Here is an 11,994-nt window from a genome sequence, read left to right as displayed (position 1 = left end):
ACTTTTCAATACAAAAATTCATACAAGCACATGCTTCAAACATTCATTCCTTCAAGCTTCATGATTGCTCGTCGTAAAGGTTGTCAATCTCGCAGACCCAAGCCACGGTACACTCCGAGGGTCTTTGAGTAATCTATTATTTTTATATTGACGTTACTAACTATTTCTTTCATGATGTAGATCTTTAATACAAAATCTTTCTATTGTACATTATGATCCTTTCTTTTCTTTTCTTATTTATTTATTTATTTAATATTTATTATTCATACATATACGTGATATATGATTGTCCAGCTTTAATGCTTTCATCACCTACATGTTATTATTGCTAATCAAGGACCTAAAGAAATATTCTAATATTAATTAGATTAATTTGAATAACCTGTTAGGTTCCCAATAATTTGATTACCTAATAACATATCACTAAAAGAATAGTATGTTGTGTGTTTCCTGAACCAACCTAGACTAAATAATTTTTAACGTACATGAAAATATTATTTGATAAATCGATATTAAGTAGAGTCAAGCAATGGAGGACATAAATCCTAACATTGTTCATACCCTAGCAGGTTAAGAAATAGAGACTTACCATAAAATTAGGACAATTTTCACATAAACAAAGAAAATGGGACATCTCCTAACAGAAAATAAAAAAGCAAATGGGAATATATACTTTGAGTTTGTGTTGTAAGAGACCGCCTACTTTTAAATTAAAACCAGTTATTAGGCCCGGGCTATGCCCCGGGCAAGAAAAATGTTCATTTATTAATATTGTACTTTGATATGATAACACTAAATAAAACTTGGTCTAGTGGTTAAAACTTTAATACATGAACTTGAGGTCATGGGATCAAAACCTATCCTATGCAATTCTAATTTTTTTTATTGTACATGGATTACATGAACTAAAACTCCCTAGGGAGAGCGCCACGTGGCACCGTTCCTCGTTTCCGCACGCCTTACAATATATTAGTATAGATTAGACAATGGTAAGCCCAATATTAAAAAGAAAATAGACCAATAGTGAATAGGTTAATTTATTTCGATGATTAATTTAATTCATTTAATGACTAGGTCTAATTATATATTAAAATGAAACCGTGTCTTTTAATAATGTTTTTTGAGTTTTTCCAACTATAGAAAGTTATAAAAGGTCTCGGGGGGGTTAATTTGAGCCCTTACCATATCTGCATTAAGCAACTTTTCGTTTTTTACTGCATATTCCTCAAACTTCATTGAAGAGCTTATATGAGCTAAAATTGTGTTTGTCCACTCTAAAAATTGATTTAGGTCTACAATTCCCATATCCATTTCCCATTCCACTATTGCGGTGGTACACCAAAACAAGCTCTCCATTATGTTGAGTCAATCATGTTGCTACAAACTTCAACAAACCCTTGAACCCTCTTGTTCTCGCCTTGTTCCTTCCTTTCCTCTTCATCCCAAGGTCCCTTTTTTTTTTCTCTTATGCTATGTAATTATTCAATTTCAACTATATTCTAACATGGGCTATTAATATTTTGACAGATTTCATACTTATTTGGGTCCCACCATAGATGCGTTAATCTTGTGCGTTGCAGTTTTGTGGGTGGCATCCGATCACGTTCTTTCCCTAGAAATCGAGGTGCGTCTTTCTGATTTTGTTGTTATTTTTCTTGGTTCATATGGATCTTTGTGTGGCAGTTTGTTACTAATCAGTTTTTAATTTTATTAGGGTACTTTATATTTTGTTCAATAATCTATTGTAATGAAAAGTTGTTCTCGTTAATCTACTTTTATAAGCAAAAAGTTGTGATTTTTATGATTGATAATACTTTTGAATATCTCTTCAATTTTTGGAGTTGTATCTTGTATAGCATGGAGTAAATAGTTCTAAAAAGTACGGTTCTAATGTGCTGGGTTAAATGCAATTTCTGGAGGGCGTTAATGAACTCTATTTTCCGTGGAGTCATGAATCATTAAATTGTTTCTGAATCCTCATATATGGCGTATCATTATACGCTGGTGGAATGGTAGTTTCTGTAGTTGGGATGTTGATTTTTTGGTTTCTTTAGATATCCTTTGCATTTAAAGTACTTCATAACATGTATGCTGAAAGATTAGCAAGACTATGAGCTGTACGGATACCCAGATTTGACATGCAAAAGACTTGTGCTTATACATAGACAAGAATGATAAGAGTGTGTCAGTATGTCATTCTTGTTTAAAGCTGCCTGAATTATTTTTAAAATGAATTTATTAGCTAATATGTTAAACAATTGATTAATGTGGTACCCCTTGCACATCAACAAAATAAGAAATAGTACCCTAGCTACCTGAATACAACTGTGATTACGCCAACAGTGCTTTGGAGCTTAGTACTAAAGGAGTACTTATTGCTCCTGGTATTCAGTAATAGTTTTTCCCCTCGGTTGAGATTATTGAAGGTTCCTTTCTTTGTATATTTTAGACTCTGCAGCCTTGAGGGCTGCCTTATGTTCCCCCTTTTTCCTTTGAGGGGATTCTGTTACTTCTGGAGCATTGTGTTGCTTGGTATTCCTGAAAACCCATAGCTATTACGTGAAAGAGCTCCCCAGATTCCATCTTAATTCAACCTACTTCTGCAGCTCTCTCTAAAGGATTTATGAACAAGGAAAATGAAAAGATGGGAGCGGATTGGACACCTTCACAAAAAGTGCACTGCTGTGTGTAGCACTAGACTCCCCCCTCCCCCCTCCCCCCTATCTGGTGCATATCATGTGTCATGAGTGTTCTTTGGATTGTGAGTGACATAGTAAATGATTGCCTAAGCATGGCCATTGTGAATTATGATACAAGTCTAGCCCACCCCATCTTGGGTCTGACTAATTTAGGAGGGTCATAAGCTTTGCCTTGAATCTTCCCCCAGCAAAAGACTTTAAGTATTTAGTACCAACGTCAAGACTACCACTGTCTAGAGCTAGTTCCTGCTTATTCCTTAAGTTGTTAGTTTCATTACCAGGAGTCACCGTGCTTAATTTCTGGTCTTCTATCCAGTATTCAACCCTTGGAAGCAGGTATAGAAGTTAATGGTTTAGCTTGGGGACTTTTCAGAACTCGGGTCAGAATTGTTGTAGTGAGGTAAAGCCAATGAAAATGATTGATATTGTGGCCTTCCGTCAATCCCTTAGGCCTGGTCTGGACTAAAATGTAACAAGCTTTTATGAAGTGTTGCATATGAGGAATTCCTATGGGCTGGGGTTCAGTGATTGGTTGATATCTTGTTCTGACTAGTAATCATTAGGCCATGCCATCATCACTTTGATTTAGGCACTCGAGGTTGCACATGGTAGTATTGTTCCTTGCCACTAGGTTTCATCCAAAAGCCTCTTCTAGAAATTTGAATGAGGGGAAAGAATTGCTCCAAGATTTAGGACCATTGGGGTAAGGAGGCCATCTGTGGCTAATTTGTTCTCAGAAAATTGTGCCATAAAAATAAGGCTATAAGTCTTTAAATAAGATGTTTGATTTGTCTCAGCTTATTAGGTGGGTTTCGATGTGGAAATTTCTTTTGTGACAAATTATCCGCACTTTGTTACTATCTACTATCCTTTTCTTAACTGTTGACTAGCGTTGTTTGTGCATTTGTTTTAAAATTGCCAATAAAGTGCAAGTCTGGTTTGGACTTACCGTTAAATATTTTTCACTCCTAATTCTGTGCCATAAGATGGATCGGAATGTGTTACTTTTTACCCTATTTTCTCTCATCTCTCTGCAAGCTACGTTGTAAAACATATGAACTGGATCATGATTCTCTTGCCTTTTGAGTTAGCTTATGAACTAATTTAAACAACTAATGAAGTTCATTCATTCATAGGACTTGAGCACCACATATTTGGTAAAACACATTTATAGTTTTGGATGTCTGACTTCAGGATTCCAAGATTTCACATTGTCAGGACCTGGTTAATAGGATGTGGGGAGTTTGTCAATAGCTTTCAAAGTCAGAGAAGAAGTATACAAATCTTAAAATGTCTTTCATGATTATATTAGAATTATTTTACGAGGTTTGTCAACGACGAGCATGCTAGATGCTAAAAAGTAAAACTCTGCGTTATAATGGAATAAATGAATTTTCTATTATGAATTATTCAACCTATCTCGTTCAACCCATAAATCAACAAATGATAACTCAGCTCCTTTATTCACGACCTAAAATGAGGGAGGCCCAAATATCCCCCTTTCATATACCTTGTTTGTAGAGAGAGGGTGTTGGGGAAATCTAAGAAAAATGGTAATCAGGTAAGTCTTTCACAGAGAAAGAAACAAACACAGATGTAATGTGGCTTTAGAGTACATCCATGATTAGCAGTTTTGTTGTGGAGATGCAGAAAATGATATTTTGTAATAGACTAGCCTAGGGGGACAGGGGTATTTTAGTAATATACTCTAGTTAATATGTTGGCTTGGGGAATAAGGCAAGTAGACTATAAATAGACGAGATGAGGGAGAGAAAAGTATGCAGAAAATATTGGAGGATTTAGTAGTTTAGTTTTGGGAGAGAAACAAGCCTCTCGAATGCTTGTTACTATCTTGTTCAGTGTCAAATTCCATATTATGAATCAAATATCAGTTTTACTCCTTAATTTGCTTCTTTTATCTACCTTTGTGATGCTAGTTCATCATATATTTACAGACCACAAAATTAGTTTCTAGATTGTAGAGCTGTAGCATTTTCTTCTCTTATAGAACCTCGATAAACCAATATTGATCGAGGCTTATGCATTGAAATCAGCCGTATGTAAGAGCTGATATACTCTTTATTGAGGATAAGACCTTTAATCGAGGTTGTGTACTTTAGGATGTTGTAGAGATGCAGAATCTGAAACCATTACTTTTGCCAACATTTAATTCTTACATTCTCAAAAGGTGAAGAGTATCTTGTGCAAATCCTAGGTAAGGAAAAACATAATTTGGAACAGGGTTTAATTGCTGAGTAAGAGCTCAGATTTCTTTGTCCAGTAGCAATGGTTCTTTTACAATGGCCTACTCAGACATTTAGATGTCCTAATGATGGAATTTTAGGCTGCAATATTAATCAAGTCGCCATCTTGATCACCTCCAACTTGCAAACAAGTTTCACCATCAAAATGACATCACCATCCATCCAAAATATCATCCAAATAAACACCTTAAGTAAACACCGAATGACCGAAGAGAATATTTTGTAGCGATTGATATTATGCATATTCAAGCAAACAAAGCACAAATGAGTATGAGCCTGAAAGTTAAAATATGGGATCACTAACACTTGCACCAGCATAGCTGATAGTGTTTTTCCCATCTTAAACACAATAAATACTCCCTTCGTCCCTTTAAGTTTGCTCAAAGGGGGCTTTACACTTTATTAATAGCTGGGCAGATGGAGAGCATGTGAGGTACTTCTTTGTCTTTCTCCAAACTCCTACTAACACTTTGTTTGGATAGCAATATGTAAGGGAAAGGAAGGGGAGGAAAGAGGAGGAAGGGGAGGGGAAAGAAAGGGAGGCGGAGGTGAAAGAAAGGGAGGCGGAGGTGAAGCTTCATTTTCCTTCCAAATCTCTCCAATTTTGGAGGAATGGTGTTTAATAAAGAGGGAAGAAAAGTGGATCCTTCCTTGTCTCTCCCCTTCCTTTCCCTAACCCTTTATCCAAATAAAGGAACTTGTTCCCTTGCCTTTCTCTCCAGTTTCTCTTATCCAAATATAGTGTGAGAGTAATATGGATTATGATGTGCGGACAACATACTAAGAATATGGTATGGTCAAACTGAAAGGGACAAAGGAAACTGGGGCAAACTTAAAGGGACTCAAGGAATACTAGAAAGATTGGAAGGACTTATCTTCTTCTTGAACACTCTCTGCAAAAGTTTAGTAAGTTAGGCTTCTTAATCCTCATAGACTACTTTAAGTGAGATATAAAAGTCTTATGCATACAAAGGCTGATGAAGACCTTGTAAAACCTTACTTGGTGGCTAATCTCATGTATTAGATGAATTTCTAAGGCTGAGATTTTTTTGAGGGAAGGGGTGCGTATTACTTAGACTTAAAACAAAATTTTTCGTTGCACAAAACAGAGCACCTGACAGTAGTCAGGAGATGGATGGTGGGACCAGGCTTGTATTGTCTGGAATGGGGAGGACTTGCTGGCAACCTGAAACGACTGTACTATTTAGCACAGTCTGGCCTTGCCATTTGTTGCTTTAACTAAAGTTGATAATTGCTCATCTTGGGTGCTGCCTGGTGCGATTTGGACGTGTTCGCTTTTGGTCTTGCCTGAAGTTGTCAGATGACCCTTATGCTTATGCTATAGAGCACAGGTCCCCTGAAAATCTAACTTAGCCTCCCTCAGCAATCCATGTTTAATCTATCTTTCTCATGAAAGTTAAAAATTAGATCCTCGATTTCACCATATAACCCAATTAACCAAGTCGCAACTACGCAAGTAGGATCGTTGCTCCTGTGACCATTTGTACCGTAAAAGAATGTTTTCAGTATTACGTTATTTGGGGCCGGGGGGGGGGGGGTTGACATAGGAAATCACCTTTTTTGGTTGCACCTGCATCAATCATACAACAGGAGCTTCTATTCCCTGCAATCTATTGCTAAATCTGTCATCTGCGATACTTCACATCCTCTTAAAACTGATGAGGTGATTATATTTATCGCATCGATCGCTTCAACAGGTCCTGGAAATTCTTGCCAGCTAAATTGCCTTATTACTTGATTATCTTGTGGAGTCCAGAGAGGGTAGTCTGGCATTACCATTGTGCTCTAAAGAATGTGATGCATCTTATGGCTATGTGGTATTGTTGTTCTTTAAGTAGCCCTCGCTTCAAAATCATCTTAAATCATTAGCCCTTAGCAGTATAACGTGTACACCCAGTATATCAGTCTCATAGTACTACATTTTCTTATGTTAATTTTCCTTTTATTTGTGTTCTTTTTAGTCAAAGTTCTTGTCCAATAACTGAATGTTTATCTTTGTGCAGTGGTTAGAGCTGTTACCACTCCTAACTCAGCTCTGGAGCTGCCCCTAACTGAGGAAAATGTTGAAACTGTACTAGATGAAGTGCGGCCGTACTTAATGGCTGATGGGGGTAACGTTGCCATACACGAAATTGATGGTAATGTTGTTCGTTTGAAGTTACAAGGAGCATGTGGATCCTGTCCGAGTTCTGTAACGACCATGAAATTGGGTATCGAGCGCCGGCTTATGGAAAAGATTCCTGAGATAGTTGCAGTTGAAGCAGTTCCTGATGAAGAAACTGGCCTTGAGCTAAACGAAGAAAACATAGAAAAGGTATGTCTTGATTCCAAGTCATTATTTACAAAAAATTAGATCATATATTGGTACTTAATTTCCTCGATATTTTGTCTGTTATCTAATCAAATCAACACAATTAAGATCATGGTTGTAACTTGTAACTGCTTTAAGATACACCCCCAGACTGGAGGTTGTGCTTGTTCCTCTCTTACATTGTTTACTCTGGCATCCTTCATAGGGGTTGACAGCTTGTCTTTGGTCCTCTTTTACAATGTTCACTCCAACATCCTTCCCAGGGGTTTATCTATAGACTATAGAAAATAACCAATGGCTATAAGGAACTTTGAATGGTTTAATGAGATGGGAGTATGTGGAAACTGTCAAGAGAACATTAAATGCATAGTGAGTTTTATGGAGAGCTATGGCTTTAAATGGTGCCCTTCTTCTGTTTCCTTGAGCCTTGGATACCAGTGATAACACCTATTGACTAGAATATGGACTTATAAGGTTCAGTTCTGTGTGAGGTTTTCTAGAGTTTGTTCAGGTCATGTATGAGAACAGAATGAATTTGCTCTTTTTACTGATGTATAGTTTTGAGGTTATCTTGTTCAAGCCTAAAAATCACTGAATTTGGCCAGGAGAGAAAAAGTAAATTTGAGGCAGTGATGCTGAAGTGACTTTTAATTAGTTGGGTTTCTATGTTTTTGACAGACATTTGCAGGGGACATCAGAACATATATATCTGACCTGGATTAGATCACAGTGGCTAAACTTTAGATGCCACTAGAAGACTCGAGTAACAAGGGAAAGCACACCTCTTTGCATTCTCTAGCAGGCCCTCCTTTTTCTGACTTCATGTCAAATAGAATGTTTCAAATTACTTGAATACTGGGTTTAGCCATTTGCTAACATCTGAGACCACAATCATTTCATTGAGATTGCATGGTTGACTTAATGCGTGGGTGTCTTTACTGTTACCTTTTTTCTGACAATGAGCAAATGAAATTACTTGATGCAGTTGTGGTGTATCATAATCTTAATCTTGCACATAGGCCAGTAGTCTGGCTGTCTCTGAATATCGTTGTTATCTTTTATCGTAGTAGAAATGCTTCTGTCTTTTTTACAATGTTCTTTTCTTTGATGGTCATTGATCTGCTGGTGTAGTTAATCATCCATATTGACATGGTGCTGCTGTACACTGGCAAACGAACTTGTTCTCATTTTTCCGGTTTGATATGTAAAACTGACGTAGAAGAATCTGTTGTTGAGGTGTGAACAGATATTGGAGAAACATTTACGTCTTTCCTTTTCTCAACAACTGACAGGTATGGGCTACCAAGCATTCAGCACAGCAAGTGCAATCTATATGAGCCAATTTTACCTGACAAACTTTGCTTATTCAAGTTTTAGAAGAATCCAGTGAAGAATGTAGCCCAAACTGACGTAAAAGAATTTCTTGTTGAGGTGTGAACAGATATTGGGGAAACATTTACGTCTTTCCTTTTCACAATGAGACGATAGATTGAAGGCGTATCCGGGTTGAATGTAATGATTCACTGGGTTCTATTTGAATAAGCAAAGTTTGTCAGGTATGATTTGAAGGCGTATCCGGGTTGAATGTAATGATTCACTGGGTTCTATTTGAATAAGCAAAGTTTGTCAGGTATGATTAGCTCACATAGATTGCACTTGCTGAGCTGAACACTTGGTAGTCTATATTTACAGTTGTCATGGTGGATATCAGGTATCTGTTATGAACTGGCTTCTGAACAGATTAATTAAACGAAGATGATATTCATTGATAAAGTGAGAATTACAGCAAATGTGAAAGATAGATATTAAGTTTTCAAGTGACTGGACACACTTTCAAATCTAACACTAAATGAAATCCTCAATTAATTTCGCATGCCCCTCTGATCTCCAATATTTATACAGCTACTCACTTACTTTCTCTCCAAACTAAATTAATTATAATGTACTTCCAATATTATACGCACATAACAGTATTGCATTAATGAAAAAATTACAAGAGTGAGGAATCGAAGTTGGTGATACTGGCAATTCCATTTTCTTAAAGATTGTCGATATTTGTGAATTTTGAGTGGTTTTGGGAGCTAGATATTGGCTATACATTTGGAGACATACATTAGTAATATTCACAAGTCTTTGCAGGTTCTTGAAGAAATAAGGCCTTACCTTGTAGGAGCTGCTGGTGGCTCTATGGAGCTTGTTGCAATCGAAGAACCAATAGTGAAAGTGAGAATTACTGGTCCAGCTGCTGGAGTGATGACTGTTCGGGTGGCTGTTACGCAGAAATTACGTGAAAAGATCCCTACCATTGCAGCTGTCCAACTTTTATCCTGATGTTTGTTTTGTTGATTATTACAGCTACAGCCATAATAGTTTTGTATCTAAGTCTTGATTCTTGAAGGATGTATGTGTATAATTGTACAGGTTTATTCAAATTAGTTTATCTTGTTCAACTTGAAAGTACCGTAACATATTTCTTTCTTACATTAGCAAATTAAAATCAATTCAAGTTGTATTGCTCCTAAGGCTCAGTATCTCAGGCAGCACAGCAGTGATGTGTAGTTATGCAAGACTTCTAACTGTCAAATTGGCAAAGAAAGGGATACCTTGGAGCAAAATATTAAACAGAACTTAACTGTTAGAGCTCCCGAATTTTTTTTAATGGATCTCAATAGTTAAAGGGCTAGTATTCTACTTAGTTTTTTTTTAATAAGTGGCAGATATTCTTCATTGGAAAATATCATAATAAGTGACATAGTTAGAAATGGTAAAAAATTGTTCCTTTTTATTATACTTTCATCATTCTTTAATTACCTTCCACCTTATTACGCTTACTAACACCTCATGTAATCTATTAAATTTTTACAAACACTAACCCCCCTTGAAAATAAGAAACCTAAAAAACATTTCCCCCAAGTTCTCGAATTTCATTCTTCTCTCATGTTCACTTTTGATTTTTGAACTTCTCTCACTGTTTTCTTCGTGTTGCTAAGAACCCTAGACTTCTTTATTTCGTTGTCTAATTCACCGAGACACCAAAACCTCAAGTCCCCAACTTTTTGCGATTTTCTTTGGCAATTTTTTCAATGGATTCGTGGAATACAACTGATTTTGTTTGGTTTTGATACGATTGAGGGCTCTAAAAATCATCGCTTCTAAGGAATTTAGATCGCCGTGAAAATGGGTTTTCGTATACATCTTCTGAGATTCTTCGTGGTGTTCACGGTTTGCAAGAAACACCAACTTTTAAGTTTCGTTGGCCTGAGCAAATTAAAAGCCCTCAAAAGGATCCTATTAAGGCTGGATCTGGGTTGCATGTAAAAGAAAAGCTCGAATTTAGAGATTCTTCCGAGTCTTGTACTTCAAAGACCCCAAAAAAAAGGCGATTCAGAGGAGTCTTCTAATATTGTCAGTGTAAAAACAAAACACAAAGCAAAAAATTTGAAAATATGTTGTGTCTTCGTGTATCTGTGTTGATATCTTCTAACTCTTCTTCCCAAAATTGTTCTTAAATGTGATCTTTATCTTATTGCATGCTTTGAGTGTGGGATTTTGCTGCTGGGTCGATTGGCAATTTCTTGATGGCTATCTTGTTTAATGTTGTTGATGCATTTTTTTGTAAATTTGGCGTTTGTTGTTTTGTGCTAAGTTTTTGTTCTTTCTTTCATCTTGTGATCATTTATTCGTAAATTAGGGATAGTTTATCATGTATTTGTGAATTAGGGTTTTTTGCGCAAAAAAGTGCTATTTTATGTTATGATTATGATTTTTTTTGGGAATTAGGTTTAGTTTATCATGTTTTATGACGTTTTCTACTAAAAAATGTGCTCTTTTATGTCCAGATTATGCTTTTTTTTGTGAATTATGGTTTTTTTGAATTAGAAGTAGTTTATCATGTTTTGTGATGTCCTCTGCTAAATATTTTTGCCCTTTTATGTTCTAATTCTAATTCTATCTGATTTAGGGTTAGCGTATCAAATTTAGTGTCATGTTTGGCTCATTTTTGTGTTCTTTTATGTTTTGATTCGGTTTTTTTTTGTGAACTAGGATTAGTGTATCATGTTTAGCTTATGTGTTTGTGGTTTATTTTGTTAAATAAGGAGAAAGGAGAAAAGGTTCCTTGATTTATCATGTTTAGCTCTATATATGATGGTAGGATTCTTTAGGGATCAAGTTTAGCTCTTGTTTTTCTTGTGATTTAGGCTATGAGTATCATGTTTAGGTCATGTGTTTGTGCTCTATGATATTAGGATTCCATGATTAAGATGTCTAGGTTATTTTTTTGTGCTCTATGATATTAGGGTTCCTTGATAATCATGTTTAGCTATTGTTTTTTGTGCTCTATCATTTTAGCTTCTAGTTTTTGTTCTCCATGGTGTTTTGTGATGTTGTTGGCTTCATTATCATGTTTAGGTTTTATTTGTGCTATATGATGTCAGGATTCCTTAATTATCAAGTTTAGCTCCTATTTTTTGTGATTTAGGGTATGAGTATCATGTTTAGCTCATGTGTTTGTGCTCTATGATGTTAGATTCCATGATTATCATGTTTATTTTTTTCTCTGTGATATTAGGATTCTATGATTATCATGTTTAGGTTATTTTTTTGTGCTATATGATGTTAGGGTTCCTTAATAACCATGTTTAGCTATCGGTTTTTTTGTGCTCTACAATTTTTAGCTTCTGGTTTTTGTTCTCTATGA

The 11,994-nt window shown here is 36.0% G+C and overlaps 1 protein-coding gene across 2 annotated transcripts; it reads left to right on the top strand.

Annotated features, from left to right (window-relative positions):
* Nucleotides 1-1,174: 1,174 nt before the first annotated feature.
* On the top strand, nucleotides 1,175-9,745 carry LOC104893401 (nifU-like protein 2, chloroplastic). 2 transcript variants are annotated; one of them, XM_057395079.1, is made up of 5 exons: nucleotides 1,175-1,447; nucleotides 1,528-1,624; nucleotides 6,988-7,298; nucleotides 8,427-8,531; nucleotides 9,435-9,745. In XM_057395079.1, the coding sequence occupies exons 1-5, from the start codon at nucleotides 1,358-1,360 to the stop codon at nucleotides 9,624-9,626; spliced, it is 795 nt and encodes a 264-aa protein (XP_057251062.1). In that variant the 5' UTR covers nucleotides 1,175-1,357; the 3' UTR covers nucleotides 9,627-9,745. The 2 variants fall into 2 exon arrangements, with proteins under 2 accessions (XP_057251062.1, XP_010677806.1); XM_010679504.3 differs by lacking the exon at nucleotides 8,427-8,531 and having other exon boundaries at nucleotides 1,179-1,447.
* The last annotated feature ends 2,249 nt before the right edge of the window (nucleotides 9,746-11,994 follow it).

The sequence above is a fragment of the Beta vulgaris genome, chromosome 5, assembly GCF_026745355.1.
Source record: "Beta vulgaris subsp. vulgaris cultivar EL10 chromosome 5, EL10.2, whole genome shotgun sequence".
In the NCBI taxonomy this organism is placed as follows: domain Eukaryota; kingdom Viridiplantae; phylum Streptophyta; class Magnoliopsida; order Caryophyllales; family Amaranthaceae; genus Beta; species Beta vulgaris.
Note: the sequence above shows the minus strand (reverse complement) of the source record. Positions and strands in the feature narration are given on the sequence as shown.

Coding starts and splice junctions, on each gene's coding strand:
- LOC104893401 (XM_057395079.1), top strand. CDS start 1,358: ATGTTGAGTCAATCATGTTGCTACAAACTTCAACAAACCCTTGAACCC. Junction 1,625..6,987: donor TTCTTTCCCTAGAAATCGAG/GTGCGTCTTTCT, acceptor ATCTTTGTGCAG/TGGTTAGAGCTGTTACCACT. Junction 7,299..8,426: donor ACGAAGAAAACATAGAAAAG/GTATGTCTTGAT, acceptor CTGCTGGTGTAG/TTAATCATCCATATTGACAT.